This window comes from Xenopus tropicalis, chromosome 1, assembly GCF_000004195.4.
Source record: "Xenopus tropicalis strain Nigerian chromosome 1, UCB_Xtro_10.0, whole genome shotgun sequence".
Lineage (NCBI taxonomy): Eukaryota > Metazoa > Chordata > Amphibia > Anura > Pipidae > Xenopus > Xenopus tropicalis.
Window position 1 is genome coordinate 208,300,269 of NC_030677.2, and position 19,974 is coordinate 208,320,242.

The 19,974-nt window shown below is 41.9% G+C and overlaps 1 protein-coding gene across 1 annotated transcript in view; it reads right to left on the reverse strand.

The window, feature by feature from the left end:
* The window catches only part of pik3c3 (phosphatidylinositol 3-kinase catalytic subunit type 3), a 129,401-nt gene that overhangs the window by 31,702 nt on the left and 77,725 nt on the right, over positions 1–19,974 (reverse strand). Inside the window, exon 23 of the mRNA XM_031894940.1 lies at positions 13,872–13,962. Within this exon, the coding sequence (XP_031750800.1) occupies positions 13,872–13,962 (91 nt within the window). The remainder of the gene's footprint in view (positions 1–13,871; positions 13,963–19,974) is intronic.

Below are 19,974 nucleotides of genomic sequence, written 5' to 3' on the forward strand. Positions count from 1 at the left end.
GAGAGAACCTTAACCAGCATCTAAATGAGGCAGACTTGGCATCGGCGGATGGATCGCGGCGGCGCTGAATGGCGTATGTAGCACACACACCAATACACATGTGAGCACTTAACAACACAAAAGCACAGTTTATCTGCATAGAACCTACAGGGACACTCTCAGAGCACAATAAACCATATGTAAGCTCATATGTATTCAAATCGTATTCTCCAATACTGCATAAACCTGACTGGTTGGGACGATAGGAAAAAAAAAAATAAAAAAAAACCAAGAAGCACATACTTCCAGTTGTGTTATATAACAGTAGACATCTGGAGATTATCATTCAAGGGCATGAGGAACTGCCTATAAATAAAAATTACTTGAAATTATCATTAGCATATGGGCTCCAAATGAGCCTGAGCCCATTGCCTTCGCTTCACAGAATTTATTGGGTAGGAGACAACCATTAGATTTATAAGTTCCCCCTACCCTACTGATGACGTGGCTTTAGAGATGTGGGGGAACTTCTGGGAGACTATTTCCATCAATATCTACCTAATGAATTACACATGGTCCTCTAGGAGTTTCCTAGTTCAGTACGAGCTACTCGTCACCACCTCTACCAATCAATCGGTACATCAGGATCTACCTTTAGGGTATGGGTTCTCTACAACATTTCTGTAGAGTTATGGCTCCAGAACCGCAACTTGATCAAGGGATAAGCCTAAAACTGCAGTTCCTCTATGTTACATTGAATATAATTCAACACCTATGAAAGGTTTTGGTTGCTTGCCTTTAAAGGAGAAGGAAAGGCTAATAAAGCGTTAATCTCAAGCTGCAGGCATACCTTCAGTTCTCTCAATAGTGCCCCTAAGTCTCCCCATATTTCAGAATGATCAGAAGCCAAACAGCATATGGGCTCCAAATGAGCACCTGAGCCCATTGCCTTCACTTCAGAGAATTTATTCGGTAGGAGACAACCATTAGATTTATACGTTCCCCACACCCTACTGATGATGTGACTTTAGAGATGTGGGGGAACTTTTGGGAGATTATTTCCATCAATATCTACCTAATGAATTACACATGGTCCTCTAGGAATGTCCTAGTTCAGTACGAGCTACTGGTCACCACCTAAACTCTACCGATCAGTCGGTACATCAGAATCTACCTTTTGGGTATGGGTTCTCTACAACTTTTCTGTAGAGTTATGGCTCCAGAAGCAGCAACTTGTCCAAAGGATAAGTGTAAAACTGCAGTTCCTCTATGTTACATTGAATATAATCCAACACCTAATTAAATATTTTGGTTGCTTGCCTTTAGCAGAAACTTCCAACACTGTCAGGGTCACCATATTGATTTTTTACCAAATGTGGATATTTGGAAAAGCTATTAAGTTAGTCTTAAAAATCGAGGAGAGTACCATGAATGGCAGGTGTTGATTGTTGCAGGCAAACTAATTCCAAAAAAGAAGCACTATCAAATCATATAGGACAGGGCTGTCCAACTGGAGGCCCACGGGTTGGATGTGGTCCCCTGAAGGGATTTTATGCCCCTGAGTCTGCTCAAAGGCTCTGTACACTTCACTGTATAACATCATTATTTTGATTTATGCTCATATGTAAAACCCTGCTTCATCTAAATAAACCATTTTCATATAAAAATATACTTTAGCAGTATGTGCCATTGGGTAATCCTAAATAGGAAACTGCCATTTTAAGTACTAAGGGCCGCCCCCTGGGATCATAGGAGTCACAGTGCACACAAACAAGCCAAGGCACACATACATGCTAGGCCCCATCAGCCAATGAATGGGCAGAGTTCTGCCTTTTGCTCCCACACTACTTCCTGTTACAGTTAGAGCTGCATCACTTCCTGTCAGATGATCTCTGAGGGAGCACACAGCCCATCACTAAATGGCGGCTCAAGGGAAAGGATGTAAAAGGGCAATATTTACTGATATATATATTCCAGTTTGGGGAGATTTTTTAATAGGTCACTTAACATAATATAAACTGTCTGTTGGTTACGTATTCATTCTGGGGGTTTAGTTTCCCTTTAATATCAGTCATTTGCTGTGCTATTATGAAAGTGTTCATACTAGTAAATACAAAAGTTTTACTTATTTTTACATGTTTTTCAGAAATATCTTATGACTACAGATAAAGATTCGCTCATGTAATTAATTGGGTATCAGAGCTAATTAAATCCAGTTTAAATTCAAACAAAAGACTGGACACAATTAGGCCATTATGACAAAAAAAAAATATATAGCAATGCCTTGAGTGTTCAGAAGTCGTGTAATTACTTAAGATAAGGAGCATTAGCTCTAGGCTTTCCCTTGGCCGCTTCAGCAAACTGGAAATGATAAAAATTGAGAATGTTTAATTTGATGATCTTATATCCAGGGAATAATAAAGCCATCAATCCTTTACATTATATATGCAATGGTAAAGCCTAAATCAGAACTGTGTAGTCTGCACATAAAACTTTTTCATTTATTTTTAAGAAGAAGGAAAGGTAAAAACTCAGTAAGCTTTATCAGAAAGGTCTATGTAAATACAGCCATAAGCACTCACAGAAACGCTGAGTCCTCTATCAAAAGAAACACAGGATTTCTTGTCTCCTTTTTTGTAAACATGTTCTTAGGTATCAGACTTCCTCTCTGATAGGGCTCCTTCAGTTTTGAGGCTTGAGTCTGCTCAGTTCTCTCCTCTCTCCCCCTTCCATAAGAATGCATAAGAACTCACCACCCCGTCCCTTAGGAATGTGTGATCTGAGCTACCAATGGCTATACCTGCAGCAGGAAGCTACTGAGACCAAGCTAAAATGGCAGCTGCTATCTTAAACAAACAGAGGGAGCTTCTAGGGCTCTTTACTCAGGTATAGTAAAGCTTTCTGCTGAATAAATAGAGCATTCTAGGTGGCACTAATTCGGCGAATCTATTGTCAGTAAAATACCAAAATGACTTTCCCTCTCCTTTAATACAATTATTTTACTATTATTTTATGGAACTCTAAAAATTGAAAAAAAAAATAAAAAAATTTTGATCTTAAAGAAAAAAAAAAGGTAACGACCAGATTGTCTTGGGTTTTATCATGTTTATAAGCTATTTAATTAAGTTTTCATGGCAAAAAAAAAAAAAAAATAAGACTGATTTTTCTCCCAAATATGGTTGCAGTGTTTTTCGACAAAAAAAAATTAATTGTTAGCTAGTTTGCTGGTATCCAATCAAAAATCAATGAAATCAAAGTACGTTTCAACTCAAAATTCCTAATCATTAAAGACAATGGAAAAGTCCCACAAATCTTACAAATGCGTTTGCAATGACGAAGATTTGTGAGATATGGTGAGGGATATCCAGCCACAAATTCTTTATTTACTAAAGTTTGAAAAATTTCCTCCTTAGATTTATCTTTACAATTCAAAAATTTTTATAAGCTCTGTAAATTCAGACCTTTGTGTTAATTTAAGTTGCTACAGCAATATAACTGATTAAAAGGGGAGTTACTTTATTGAATAACCTAATATTAAAATAGAAAATGTAAATTCCCTATGTGCATGTTCATGTATATTTTTACGACATTCTTATGGTGATAAAACAATAAAAAAATAAACGAATTCAAACAAAAATCTGCAAATTCTAAAAATAATTTCTTGAATGAAATACTGTACCCCTGTTTCTAGTAAAGGATGCAACGGACCCACTATTTTAGGGTCTGGCCAAACCCTGAATACTTTTCGAAAGATTTGGGCGAATACAGAGGCCCGATTAAATCCCTTATTTGCCCGAATCTTTCGAAAAGTATTTGGCCAGATCCTAGAATAGAGGGTTCGTGCATCCCTTACAAAAAGTCACGTGATGTTAAAGATTCAGTTTGGCCAGAGGCATGGATTTAGCCGAATCCTGCTGAAAAAGCCAGAATCTTGGCCGAATACCGAACCGAATCCCAGATTCGATGCATCCCGAGTTGCTAGCGGTGACAGATGGCTTTCAATCAGAGAACCTGTGCCCCTGCTGAGAATACGGCCCCCTGTGCCATTGGTCCAAAAAGATCCAATACACTCTCTTAACTAAAAAGCATTTAACAGTATATCACCGATTCTCCTATGGACTCGCACATCTCAGCCTGGAAATAAGACTTGAACCTCATAATTGATCCAATTGACTGGAATACAGCCTTTGCAATTATATCGGCTACTTCAAAATCAGCCAGGCTAATGGAAACCAGTATCAAACTCATGCTCAGATGGTATCTGGTACCCTCAAGGCTTTATAAGATTTACCCACAAACAGCCACTAAAATGTGCTGGAGAAAATGTGGACAGGAAGGGACTCCTGTGCACACCTGGTGGGACTGCACTAAAATACAAAAGTATTGGCAAGAAGTATTTGATTTAACAAGCAGAGTAATTAAGCAGCCGATGAACCACTCACCTTCAATAACTCTTCTGAATCTGGATTTGGACTTTCTGAAATTCTCCCACAAACTCCTTGTAGTACACATATGAGAAGCAGCAAGGCTTTTTTTAGCTCAAAAATGGAAACCCGATCTTATTCCCTCAATGCTAGAACTAAAAAACGTTATCAACTTCTCACGAACCCTTGAATATCACAACGCAAGGATTAAGAACTCTCTACGTAACCACCATAAGAAATGGGACTCATGGAAGAACTTCACTGAGGCGGATACCCAGGAATTATAACCAATAATTTATATTATTTGCTCTTCATAAAAATTTTTTTTCTTTTTCCCCCCCTTTCTCTTCCCTTCTCTTTCTTCCTACTTCACTTTCTTCTCTCTCTATGCTCTCTTTTCCTGTGATTGTCTGTCTTAATGTGTACAGACACATTCAATACTTGAGATACAAATCTTGAATGACTTGAATGTTCTTATTTGTATGTCTTTTAATAATAATAATGAATTTTGTAACCATTTTATTGGTAGGCAATGCAGTAAATGAAATTCGAAGAAAAGTTTGATACCGGAGATTTGTCGGAGTGAAGGAAAATCCTATTAAATATATGGAACATTTCTTTGGGCAAAGTTATTTATTATATGGATAACGATACGCCGTGATGCAAAGTCTTGGATCTCAACCAATTTCCATTTTTACTTGAAAGCCAACATTATAGCTCAAATGAATATTGACATAACTTAGACAACAGCACAATTTCATTTTTACAGTTCAATCCAAATTGATCTTTAGCTAATTTGAGTTTCTTGGAATATATATGGATTTTTTATTTAAGGCTTAAGGTGGGGGGGTGGGGGGAACAAAAATCAATGGCAAACGTGAAACCAGACATTTAATGTCCCAGCAAGGCTTAGTATTATCTTGTTAAATGACTCCGAACACACACATCATTCCATTTGGAACGGGAAAAGCCTTGTTGAATTTAATACATTTTCGGCAACATCATTTAGCCAATAAAACAGTTTTTTGTGCTTTAATGCCACAACAAACCCCCCGAGAAGCAGTTCATTGACACACAATCATATTTATTGACCATATCTTGTTTAGGATAGAAGATCCCTGGATCAAACCCAAAGGTCTAGGACAAGGATATGATATCGGTTATAACCAGGATCAGATATTATTGATTACACTAGGGCAGAGGTGTTTCCAGGAACTAGGGAAAGGCTAAAGGCTCAATGAGCTTTTACATACAAACAAAATGATGCAATATTTGACATAACTGGGGAGTAAATAGAGAAACTGTTGAGATTAGGGGATGCACAGAATCCCAGATTCGGAAATCGGGTCAAATCCAGGCTTTTTTGGAAGGATTCAGCCGAACCAAATCCAAATTAGTATAAATCAGCATAGGCTAATTAGCATTCGGAAAGGGTTAAATGGTCAGGGAATAACATTTTTCGCTGCACTCGGCAGAATCCGTCAGGGTGGGTTCGGTGCATCCCTAGTTGAGATACATATTGTTTCTTCAGTAGAGGACCTTCTTGAGAATCAAAGTCACAGCGGCACATTTATGCAGCACTTTAGATTGGTAAAGTGGATGCAAAGGGGACCATTTTGGATTACGAAGATTTTTAAAAAGTGGCTAGTTTTGATCCCTTCCGATCCTAATTAGCATATGCTAATTAGGATTCTGATTTGGTTCGGGATTTGGCAGAATCCGTCAGGGTGGGTTCGGCCGAACCCAACAAAGTGGGTTCGGCGCATCCCTAGTTGAGATACATATGGTTTCTTCAGTAGAGAACCTTCTTGAGAATTAATAAAGTCACAGCGGCACATTTATGCAGCACTTTAGATTGGTAAAGTGGTTGCAAAGGGAACCATTTTGGATTAGCTAAAAAGTGCTAATAATGAAATGAATGAGGATGTGATTTTGATAGGTGTTACTAATGACTGGTTATTAGAAAGGTAGAAAAAGCCGTCAGGTAGCAATGCTAATTTCTTATTTTTCTGGAAACGTGTGCACTTTTTACATCTTTTTGCAGGTTGCTCTGGATCATATGGACTTTACTTAAAGGGGAACTGTCACCCTAAAAAACAATTCCAAATTTTTTCTATTGTGTTTGTCAAGCAAAATAAACTTCTTTTACACTATATAAGTTATATAAATATTGTTTCCTTCAGTCCTGGCATTCACAATCACGGTAAGCAATCAGGCGCCATTGTGTGGACACTGTTATTAAGGCAAGCATTGCATTACCGCAAAATCTTGTTTATATGCCAGAATGGGGGAACCTGATGCCAATGTCCATGCACTGGCTACACAGTTAAATGGTGGGGAGGGTCAGGGAAAGTGAGTGCTAAATGGAAAGTGAAAGTAATTGTCTGCCCCGCCTCTATGCCTTAGGGTCTGAAATCATTGGCAAATTGACCTACTCTATCAAGATTATATTGAAATTGCTCACTAATTAGGGCCTTACTGGGCTCTCTACACTCCATGGGTCTAACTGTAACAGGAAGTAGTGTGGGAGTAAAAGGCAGAACTCTGCCCATTCATTGGCTGATGGGGCCTAGCATGTATGTGTGCCTTGGCTTGTTTGTGTGCACTGTGACTCCTATGATCCCAGTGGGCGGCCCTTAGTACTTAAAATGGCAGTTTCCTATTTAGGATTACCCAATGGCACATACTGCTAAAAAAGTATATTTATATGAAAATGGTTTATTTGGATGAAGCAGGGTTTTACATAGGAGCTGTTTATGTGATATATTTTTATAAAGACCTTAGACATGGCAACAGGAATATGAACAAATGATGCATTTAATCTATCGACCAAATGCTGAAATGGCATTTAATTTATTAATCAATTAAACTTTCTTATTTCCAGGAGTTTTATTCTCCATTGGGTTTTACATTACATTTTCAAGACAGTTCCCAGCTTTGGCCGCTTTTGCGATCCATTGTTTGGCCAGTGAGAGAAATAAAACATTTTAAAGTGTCTCTTCTTATTTTTGATGTACTCATTGCAAATAGTAAAGTGCCTTCATTTGCTAAATGAATGTATGTTCTGTAAAACAGGACTCGCCCCCTCACACCCCCCAGAGTTTTTCTTTGAAGACTGGAATCAATGGTTCAACGAATAGATAAGGTTTTTAAAAATGACTAATGACACAACGGCATAACGTGCAAAAACCGGCAAAGTCCCCGTGATAAAAATGCTCATCACAAGTTTCTCCAATCAATTCTCGCAAACACACAGAAGTAGAGGTTGGAGGAGTCATTGATCTTACAGATTTGTGAACTTACAACATTGATTTGTGTGAAATCGATGGCACTGCGGGTCAAATACCAAAAGGCTTTTCCAGATACAGAAGAGAAAAAGGTGCTCGATACGTGCTTAGACTTCACGTATAAAATGACTTTCTGATGGCCCAGTAATGCTTATTTTATCATTTAAATACATATGGGCTTCTGCGGGTCATAAGGGGAGAAAGTCACCAATGTTTAGATTGTTCGGAACATTAATCGGCCAGGACTTATTCTTCCAAGGACAAAGAGAGGACACACATATATTTCCTCCTAAACATTGCCTTCTCCAAAGGAATGGCTTCTTTATATTTACTGAGGGATGCGGCGGGGCTCAGTGCCGAGGGATGCGGCGGGGCTCAGTGCCGAGGGAAGCGGCGGGGCTCAGTGCCGAGGGATGCGGCGGGGCTCAGTGCCGAGGGATGCGGCGGGGCTCAGTGCCGAGGGATGCGGCGGGGCTCAGTGCCGAGGGATGCGGCGGGGCTCAGTGCCGAGGGATGCGGCGGGGCTCAGTGCCGAGGGATGCGGCGGGGCTCAGTGCCGAGGCTCAGTACTGAGGGAAGCGGCGGGGCTCAGTGCCGAGGGATGCGGCGGGGCTCAGTGCCGAGGGATGCGGCGGGGCTCAGTGCCGAGGGATGCGGCGGGGCTCAGTGCCGAGGGAAGCGGCGGGGCTCAGTGCCGAGGGAAGCGGCGGGGCTCAGTGCCGAGGGAAGCGGCGGGGCTCAGTGCCGAGGGAAGCGGCGGGGCTCAGTGCCGAGGGATGCTGCGGGGCTCAGTGCCGAGGGATGCTGCGGGGCTCAGTGCCGAGGGATGCTGCGGGGCTCAGTGCCGAGGGATGCTGCGGGGCTCAGTGCCGAGGGATGCGGCGGGGCTCAGTGCCGAGGGATGCTGCGGGGCTCAGTGCCGAGGGAAGCGGCGGGGCTCAGTGCCGAGGGATGCGGTGGGCTATTCTGAAGGACAGTGGTCTTTACGCAGCCATCCTCTTTGTACAGTGTTCACCACCTATAACTGACTAAAATCTATTACTAATAACCAAGGTTACAGACCCAGAAGAAAAATAGGACACTTTATCAATAAGCCTGTGAAATTTATGGCTGCCAATAAGGTATAGTGGTGTTTAAAGTGAAAATAGAGCTTTATCTTTTGGCTTTGCACACTTCTCCCTGGCTCCTTCTAAAGCCCTTGTCTCTCTGATAGTGTCCTACAGTGTTCGACCCTACAGCCCAAAGGGCAAGAGTCCCTCTATATCATTGTCAATATCGTGTCCATATGGCTTCCCCCTGACCCACCTCCAGTGCCCAAAGCTCAAAAGGCAAAATACACATGCCCTTTAACCAGACAGGGTTGTGTTTAGATGCTTAAGGAAAGAATCTGAGAAAGATTAGGGGACTAGTTAAGCAGGCACTCAGTTAAGGAGCTATTGGGGGTGGGGGTACTGGTACAGAAAAGTAGGGAACCATTTATATAATGTATTAGCATTAAACATAAAATGCACTGTTAAGTGACTATGTGGCCATATCTAGGCACAAAATGTGTTTCATTTTTATGTAATTCCTAAATAATTTTTTATACTTTAAAGGAGACATATCCTATAAAAATTAAGAATGTACCTGTGAATTATACTCCTCTAGATATAGAAGGAATGTGCTTAAAAAAGTAGTGGTCTGGACTGATTTATTGAGAAATTCCACCAAAACCCCACTAGCCCCGCCCATCTGTTCCACTTCCTGCTGGCTGAATTCTCTGGATGTGCAGGGGGGCAGCGGCACTGTAGGATAGGAACCAATCAGCAGCTAGGCTGACCTGATAGGGAACTGAGGCCTGTCTATGCTCCTGTGAGTGCAGGGCTGTGATTGGCTATCCCCTCCTACTGTGCTTCTGGCAGGGACCGTTAGGACACGCCCACCCTTTATTTGAAACAGGGACAGAGAACTGAGAGGATCTATAGGGAACCCCAATAAAGGGGCCATTGTTACAGATAGGGTTAATGTTTAGCCCAAAGGGAAACCAGCACCGGATATTATTTATAATTGCCTACAGGGTTAGGGTTTTCCAATGTATCTAATTTGTCTCCTTTAATTTATCTATGCAATAAAGAGTGTCCACCTACTTCTTTTATAATGTGTCCCAAAAAGTGTCTGGGGCTCAACACATTTTTACGTTTATTTCTAGATTTTTGTGTCTATTGGATAAAGCCGGCCATACATGTTAATAATTTTAAAAGATCTTTTCGTTATCACAGGACCAGGCTTATCTTGAAACAATCGTTTAAAAGTACGATTTACCCATCAGCGAAAAAGACCATTTCAAGCGATATTGTCTAGTTGAAGCTGGGAAACTACCTGCTTGTAACATAGTAACATAGTAAGTAAGGTTGAAAAAAGACATACGTCCATCACGTTCAACCATAATGCCTATATATAACCTGCCTAACTGCTAGTTGATCCAGAGGAAGGCAAAAACCCCATCTGAAGCCTCTTTAATTTGCCCCAGAGGGGAAAATATTCCTTCCTGACTCCAAGATGGCAATTGGCCCAGTCCCTGGAAACAATTAGACAGTGGGCAAATTTCATTGCTAACGATGAAAATTTTCAAATCCGCCTGATCGATTTTCTGACCGATTTTGGACAATAAATTGCCAGATGTAAGGTGGGTGGACAACGAACAATCGCATAATCATTTGGCGGATTGCACTAATTGCAAGCAATATAACAATACCTAATCCAGAGTTCTGCTACACAGTGCCAGGGTTTAGGAGAACATTTTAAACTAAAGGGTAAAATCCAGTAGTGACCTATCCAAAGAGCTAAAGGGGAAGTAGGTCCTTTATTAGCATTCATTCAATTAATATTGAAAAATGGGGCAGGGCAGGCACGTGCCAATAAAGCTGGAAGCCATCAGTATAAGGTCTCAGGTGGGAAGACCAGGTGGAAGAGCTCAACCCGAATGTGCCCGCGGCCCAGAGTGGGAATGTGGTCCATTATCGGGAAAAATGTTACCCAAAATGCTCCAAATTACGGAAAGGCCATTGCCTCTAGACTCTATAATAATCTAACAATTCCATGTATTTGATCATAACCAAAATATATTTAATCTTTATTGGAGGAAAAACAATCCTATTGGGTTTATTTAATGTTTAAATAATTGATTAGTAGACATAAGGTATGGAGATTCCCAGGTCCCAAGCATTCTGGATAACAGGTCCCATACCTGTATCTCCTTTTGAAAAAAAATTACCCTGATAATAGCTGAATGCCCCTATAAAGGGGTCTCTTTAAATTAACTTTTAGTATATTCTAGACAATTTGGAATTGGTTTTCATTTTCTATTATTTGTGTTTTTTTAATATTGTTCAGTTACAACAAATGCTAATAAAGTTGTAGCCTCACAGAGGCTTCCGGGGTTGGTGACCCCCATTTGAAAGCTGGAAAGAGGTAAAGAGAAAGGCAAATGATTCAAAAACTATAAGAAATAAATAAATGAAAACCAATTGTGAAGTTGCTAGGAATAGAGAATTCTATAACAAACTAAGAGTAAATTTGAAAATGCACAATTGTGTAAAACGCGCCCTTTCTATCTTCTGTCTGTGTCTCCCCATTCTGGCGGCACATTACGGGGTGTCGGGCTACGAACAAATCACCAAGCGGCTTCTCTTCCTTGATTACTCAGTTGTGCTCACAGTAATTTAAAATATGCCTGTTCCGACTTTTAATAATCTGTTTAGCAAAGTGAAAGCCTTCTCTCCCGCTGCTTTATTAATAGTCGTGACCTCCCTTTGGAGGCAGAGATGGAAAAGAAAAGCAGCACAGAGGGGAGAGGCCGCGAGTGGAAGCCGCGAGCGCTAAAGGAGATATTCGGGCAGGTTGTTAATGTGATGGTCATGGTCAGTGACTGCGCAGCCTTTCCAAAAACGCCCTGAAGATTTACGACTTGTCACCGGTTTTGCTACAGCAGGGGGCAGCGCCGCAGGGCGGGGGCGCCAAAGCTTCACTGTATCGTCTACTGGGCACTTCATCCGTCCCTGCCTGTTATTACTACTGCTACAGAATTAAAGCTCTAGTACAGGTATAGGACCTGTTATCCAGAATGCTCGGGACCAAGGGTATTCTGGATAAGGGATCTTTCCGTAATTTGGATCTCCATACCTTAAGTCTGCTAAGGGGGAATGACTCCTGTCCGGGGCCCAGGTGAAGCAGAAGGCCCAGATTGTGCCAAAGGTACAGGTTTTGGTGGATCAGGGGTTGGGGCTTGGGGAGATCAGAGCAGCTCTGAATGGATCAAGGCTCAGTCATGCAGGTATATGGGGCCCCACTATTCCAACCATAATGAGCTCTGGTCTGAATATCATTACATTAACATTTATTTATAAAGCGCCAACATATCCCGCAGCGCTGTACAATAAGTGGGTTTCATACATTGGGCATACAGAGTAACATATAAAGCAATCAATAACCGATAAAAGAGGTGAAGAGGGCCCTGCCCAAAAGAGCTTACAATCTACAAGGAGAAAGGGTTGAGACACAAGGTGTGGGAATGGGCATGACCAGAGTTGTGAGAGGGGGGGCACAGGGTGTTGCTAAACTAGATTAGGGTAAGCTTCTCTGAATAAATGTGTTTTTAGAGATCTCTTGAAGGCAGAGAGATTGGGAGAAAGTCTGACAGTTTGTGGGAGCGAATTCCAGAGAAGGGGGGCAGCCCTTGCAAAGTCTTGAATGCGAGCGTGTGAGGGGGGAATGAGAGAGGAGTTGAGGAGCAGGTCAGTAGAGGAGCGTAACAAGCGGGTTGGATGGTATCTAGAGATGAGTTCAGAGATGTAGGGTGGGGCAGAGTTATGGGCTGCTTTAAATGTGAGGGTCAATAGTTTGTATTTTATCCTGGATGGTAGGGGAAGCCAGTGCAGGGATTGGCAGAGTGGCGCGGCAGTGGGATTGGCAGAGTGGCACGGCAGGGGGATTGGCAGAGTGGCACGGCAGTGGGATTGGCAGAGTGGCACGGCAGGGGGATTGGCAGAGCGGCATGGCAGAGGAGGAGCGGTTGGAGAGGTGTATGAGCCTGGCAGCAGTATTCATTATGGACTGGAGAGGGGACAGTCTTTGGAGGGGAAGGCCAATTAATAGGGAGTTACAGTAGTCCAGGCGAGATATTATAAGAGAGTGAATAAGAATTTTGGCAGCATCTTGGGTGATAAATGATCGGATTTTGGAGATATTTCTTAGGTGAAAGTGACATGATTTGATGAGTGATTGGATATGAGGGGTGAAGGACAGGGCAGAATCAAGGATAACCCCAAGGCACCGGGCCTGGGAAGATGGGGTGATGGTAGAATTGTTAACAGTTATAGATACCTCGGGAGCAATGTGGGCGTTGGATGGGGGAAAGAGAACCAGTTCAGTTTTAGAGAGGGTTAATTTAAGGGAACGTTGGGACATCCAAGTGGAGATAGCGGACAGGCAGGAAGAGACGCGAGTGAGAAGCTCTGGGTTGAGATCAGGAGAGGAAAGATAGATCTGAGTATCGTCAGCATAGAGGTGGTACTGAAAGCCAAAAGAACTGATTAATTTGCCAAGTGAGGAGGTATATAGAGAAAATAGTAAGGGGCCCAGGACAGAGCCTTGAGGAACCCCGACAGAAAGAGGCAAGGGAGAAGGTGATTCCCCATTGTAAGAGACACTGAAGGATCGATCTGACAGATAAGATGAAAACCAGGATAAGGCAGTGTCACGAAGGCCAAGAGAGCGGAGAGTCTGGAGGAGAAGAGGGTGATCCACAGTGTCAAAAGCAGCAGAGAGATCGAGAAGTATCAGTAGCGAGTAGTGTTTTTTGGCTTTAGCCGAAAGGAGGTCATTTGTTAGTCGGGTGGAGTGTTGTTGTCTAAAACCAGATTGTAGGGGATCCAGGAGGTTATTGTCAGAGAGGAATAGCGTCAGTCGGTTGTATACTAGGCGCTCAAGCAGTTTGGAGATGAATGGGAGCAGAGAGATAGGTCGGAGGTTAGTAGGATTGGAAGGATCAAGGGAGGGTTTTTTCAGAATAGGGGTTACCAGTGCATGTTTCAGTTGGGAGGGAAAGATTCCAGTAGAGAGCGAGAGATTGAATCAAGAACCAACTCACAGGGTTCAAACGGAATTATGGTCGTACCCAGTTTGGGATTATTATTTCTCTTACCTTTTTAACGGTTTTATCTGGCTCTAACGCAATGTCCGGGATGTTGGCGTCAACCATGAGCGAGAACAAGTTAAGGATCAAATTGGAATACCTGTAACAACAAAGCATCGGATATATATCAGGATCTGCACAAAGAACATCATTTTATTTATGGATGATCCAACTTAAAGGGGAACTCCACCCAAACACAACTTTTTGAAAAGGAAACATAAATTTCAAGCAACTTTGCAATATAAATCAGTTACAAAAATATGCAGCATTTCCATGATGTTTCATGTAATAATCTGGTTTGGAACAGTTCCCTAAGCCCCGCCCCCTGCTGGTCTGGCTGACTACTTTGTGACTCACATAAAATTTAACAGCCTGGCTCCTCCCAATCCCACAATCCCCTGCTGCACACGTGATGTCAATAATGAAAGGAACATCCCAGTGCAATGCATTGTGGGTTATGTAGTTCCTGCATGCTGTCTGTAAGCTGTGGGGAAGTTTGTAACATCAGTGTTTTAGTCCCTCCTCCCCTGCCAAGATTTCAAATGATGCACAAAGAGAAGAACTGTTTTGCAGCTGGATTTCAGCATGTAAAAATGGTATTTATAGTACTTTTTGAAGGAACAGATTACAGTGATAGGAATATTAGGGGCTTCTGTGTTGTGTGGGCTCTTTAACATATTGTGGTTTGGAAGCCGGAGTTCCCCTTTAGAGAAACACATTGCTGAACTGGAGATCCTTTTCTATCTGCTTCCAACAAATCGTGGGATCTCCTATACATTATTAAATGACGTAAATACATTTATTTATTTTATATATGTCTGGGGTGTACACACACACACACCAACGGGGGTAATGAGAACCTTGGGTGGGGTATAATGACCCCCAATACTTCACCATCAACATGGGGGTAATGAGACCCTTGGGTGGGGTATAATGACCCCCAAATACTTCACCATCAACATGGGGGTAATGAGACCCTTGGGTGGGGTATAATGACCTCCCAATACTTCACCATCAACATGGGGGTAATGAGACGCTTGGGTGGGGTATAATGACCCCCAATACTTCACCATCAACATGGGGGTAATGAGACCCTTGGGTAGGGGTATAATGACCTCCCAATACTTCACCATCAACATGGGGGTAATGAGACCCTTGGGTAGGGGTATAATGACCTCCCAATACTTCACCATCAACATGGGGGTAATGAGACCCTTGGGTGCGGTATAATGACCCCCAATACTTCACCATCAACATGGGGGTAATGAGACCCTTGGGTGGGGTATAATGACCCCCAAATACTTCACCATCAACATGGGGGTAATGAGACCCTTGGGTGGGTATAATGACCTCCCAATACTTCACCATCAACATGGGGGTAATGAGACGCTTGGGTGGGGTATAATGACCCCCAATACTTCACCATCAACATGGGGGTAATGAGACCCTTGGGTAGGGGTATAATGACCTCCCAATACTTCACCATCAACATGGGGGTAATGAGACCCTTGGGTAGGGGTATAATGACCTCCCAATACTTCACCATCAACATGGGGGTAATGAGACCCTTGGGTGGGGTATAATGACCCCCCAATACTTCACCATCAACATGGGGGTAATGAGACCCTTGGATGGGGTACAATGCCCCCCCCAATACTTTACCATTAACATTCAAAGGATTCACCACTTATTTTGGTTGGGAAAAACACTTTAAGACCATCTGACTACAGAAATGTCTCATTAAAAACTCATTAAAACAATCGAGAAAGTATTGATTAACGTGGAAAATATTGAACTTTCCTTCAGGAGTCCCTGGGGCAATATTTTACAGATCTGCCCCCTAAAAGTTCATACAAAAGGTGGCTTTCCCCTTTAGTAAAGGTCAAGTCAGCAGAAATCCGTAATATGTTTGCTTTTGTGAATTCCAAATAATAAAAAGAAATCCCGTAAATCGGTGTTTTATATTCTTGTATTTGATGTTTCTCAAATTGCATCGACTCCTGTTCCCATTCCCCGTGTTCCCATTAGTATTCTGATCCTGTAATGGGAGCGGAACGCAATACATAACATTATACATTCACCCGTCCCGACGCGAGAGACGGTGCTGGCGTCAATACCGAGACAGCAGCTCATATACACTTGAGACTGCGCTGGCAGTTCAATGTTCCCTTTCAGTCATTCGATGACCACGGTGATGAGTCAAAGCCGATGGGACTGGCGAGTAATTATCAGGTAATGTTATCGGAAATACAATATTTCTGCAGAAATGGAGCGCGGGGGGGGGGGGGGGGGGGGGGCAACATAAATATGCCATGTAAAATTACACAGTAAATTAGGCAGCATTTCCCTAACCCAAACAATGTAGGTCTCTATAAAAATATATCACATAAACAGCTCATATGTAAAACCCTGCTTCATCTAAATAAACCATTTTCATAATAATATACTTTTTTAATGTGCCATTGGGTAATCCTAAATAGGAAACTGCCATTTTAAGTACTAAGCCCCGCCCCCTGGGATCATAGGAGTCACAGTGCACACAAACAAGCCAAGGCACACATACATGCTAGGCCCCATCAGCCAATGAATGGGCCTTTTGCTCCCACACTACTTCCTGTTACAGTTAGAGCTGCATCACTTCCTGTCAGCTGATCTCTGAGGGAGCACACAGCCCATCACTAAATGGCGGCTCAAGGGAAAGGATGTAAAAGGGCAATATTTACTGATATATATATTCCAGTTTGGCCAGATTCTTTAATGGATGTCCCGTGCATGGTATCCCTACCCAACGTCAGAGTCGTCCAATATGGTCTCTGTGCCAAACGTTCCCAACTCTCTACTATTCTTGCAGTGTAAATGTTCTACTGATCTAGAACAGGTTCTTATCCCAAATGAGCCAAGATTAGATCCTGCCACCATTTCCTTACAGAATACTCTCTACTATTCTTGCAGTGTAAATGTTCTACTGATCTAGAACAGGTTCTTATCCCAAATGAGCCAAGATTAGATCCTGCCACCATTTCCTTACAGAATACTCTCTACTATTCTTGCAGTGTAAATGTTCCACTGATCTAGAACAGATTCTTATCCCAAATGAGCCAAGATTAGATCCTGCCACCATTTCCTTACAGAATACTCTCTACTATTCTTGCAGTGTAAATGTTCTACTGATCTAGAACATGTTCTAAGCCCAAATGAGCTGAGATTAGATCCTACCACCATTTCCCTACAGAATACGCCTGAGTGACAATTCCCTTGTACACACAAACCTCTCCAAACAAGATTTTATTGCCCTGAGATGAAGCTGGAATGGTGCTCTTTGCTCGGCTACCAGGGAAATAATGAAAGTATAAAAGAGATAATTAAATATTTAGACCTTTTTTTTATTAAAGGTGTCAATCCGGCAGAACTAAATCATTTGGGGCTCGGTTGAGCCCACGCTGGCGCAGAGGCGAAAACTGTCCCCGTCTGTCAGCGCAGCTTTAGCCGGAATGCAGAAAAGGCACAAAAGTAATAAAACTCTGTCAGAATCGGAGACATAAATCCAAGTAGGTTTTTGTATCTCCAAACGTTGGCAGGTGTTTTTTTTTTTTTAAATGGGATAAAGTATAAAACCTTGACTTTTAGTGTGTTATAGCATAGCCAATTCTAAGCAGCTTTTAATTGGTCTTCATTATTTATTTTGTATAGTTTTTCAACTATTTGCCACCTTGTTATAACTCTCTGCAGCTTTCAAATGGGGGTCACTGACCCCGGCAGCCAAAAACCTATTGCTCTGTGAGACTCCAGTTTTATTGTTATTGTTACATTTTGTAATTTGTTTTTCTATTCAGTTCACAACTTGTAGATTATACAGGGAGTAATGTAAACACTGTTAGATACTATGTGTATGGCTTATGTATTATAAGGGATAATGTACCCCCTACTGTAAATGATAAGGATATTAGCAGTCACTGAGGGGTTCTGTGCCCCCCATATAAAGGCACAAGGCTGCAAGCTGAGTTATACAGGGAACTCTGAGTATCACTCATGTATTATAAGGGATAATGTACCCCCTACTGTAAATGATAAGGATATTAGCAGTCACTGAGGGGTTCTGTGCCCATATAAAGGCACAAGGCTGCAGGCTGAGTTATAAAGGGAACTCTTAGTATCACTCATGTATTATAAGGGATAATGTACCCCCTACTGTAAATGATAAGGATATTAGCAGTCACTGAGGGGTTCTGTGCCCCCCATATAAAGGCACAAGGCTGCAGGCTGAGTTATACAGGGAACTCTGAGTATCACTCATGTATTATAAGGGATAATGTACCCCCTACTGTAAATGATAAGGATATTAGCAGTCACTGAGGGGTTCTGTGCCCCCCATATAAAGGCACAAGGCTGCAGGCTGAGTTATACAGGGAACTCTGAGTATCACTCATGTATTATAAGGGATAATGTACCCCCTACTGTAAATGATAAGGATATTAGCAGTCACTGAGGGGTTCTGTGCCCCCCATATAAAGGCACAAGGCTGCAGGCTGAGTTATACAGGGAACTCTGAGTATCACTCATGTATTATAAGGGATAATGTACCCCCTACTGTAAATGATAAGGATATTAGCAGTCACTGAGGGGTTCTGTGCCCATATAAAGGCACAAGGCTGCAGGCTGAGTTATACAGGGAACTCTGAGTATCACTCATGTATTATAAGGGATAATGTACCCCCTACTGTAAATGATAAGGATATTAGCAGTCACTGAGGGGTTCTGTGCCCATATAAAGGCACAAGGCTGCAGGCTGAGTTATACAGGGAACTCTGAGTATCACTCATGTATTATAAGGGATAATGTACCCCCTACTGTAAATGATAAGGATATTAGCAGTCACTGAGGGGTTCTGTGCCCATATAAAGGCACAAGGCTGCAGGCTGAGTTATACAGGGAACTCTGAGTATCACTCATGTATTATAAGGGATAATGTACCCCCTACTGTAAATGATAAGGATATTAGCAGTCACTGAGGGGTTCTGTGCCCCCCATATAAAGGCACAAGGCTGCAGGCTGAGTTATACAGGGAACTCTGAGTATCACTCATGTATTATAAGGGATAATGTACCCCCTACTGTAAATGATAAGGATATTAGCAGTCACTGAGGGGTTCTGTGCCCATATAGCTCATGGTACTGCAAGTTGAGTTTTTATAGCTTTATCTTTTGCATCAGAGAGTATTTTTCAATAGAGCCACATGATACAGGTGACATCAATAGGCACAGATAATAACTGATGACATCACTAGGCACAGATAATAACTGATGACATCACTAAGTGCTGCTTTCATAGGGTTATAAACTACAGCTAATGACACACTAAGAAAAACCTCTTGGATTATCTGTTCCACTTAAAGGGAAACTATACCCCCAGAATGAATTCATAACCAATAGACATTTTATATTATATTAAGTGACCTATTAAAGGGGCATTTTCGAACACATCCACAAGTGCCGGTGCTCTAGCATGGATGCAATGGGTAGCACGCACTGACAATAAATTAAAGGAATTGTTCTTGAACTGAAGTTATACTTAAAGGAACAGTTCAGTGTAAAAATCAAAGTGTACAAAATAGACAGGCTGTGCAAAATAAAAAATATTTGTAATATAGTTAGTTAGGCACAAATGTAATCTATAAAGCCTGGAGTGAACAGCTGTCTAACATAACAACCAGAACACGACTTTCTCCTTTTCAGCTCTCTAAGCGCTTAGCAGTCAGTAACCAATCAGTGACTTGGGGGGTGGGGCATATGGGACATAACTGTCAGTTAGTTTTCATTTGAATCGGACCTGCGTGCTCACAAACTAACATGTCCCATGTGGCCCCCACTAAAATCACTGACTAACGAAGAGCTTAGAGAGCTGAAACCAGAAAGTAATGTTCTGGCTATTATGTTAGACATCTGCCCGTTCCAGTCTGTCTGTTCTACTCAGTTTCATTTTTACGGGTGGTTCACCTTTGTGTTAACTTTTAGTATATATATATATATATATATATATATATATATATATATATATATATACTGTATATATATATGTTTTCATTATTTATAGTTATTGCATTATTTCCCTTCCT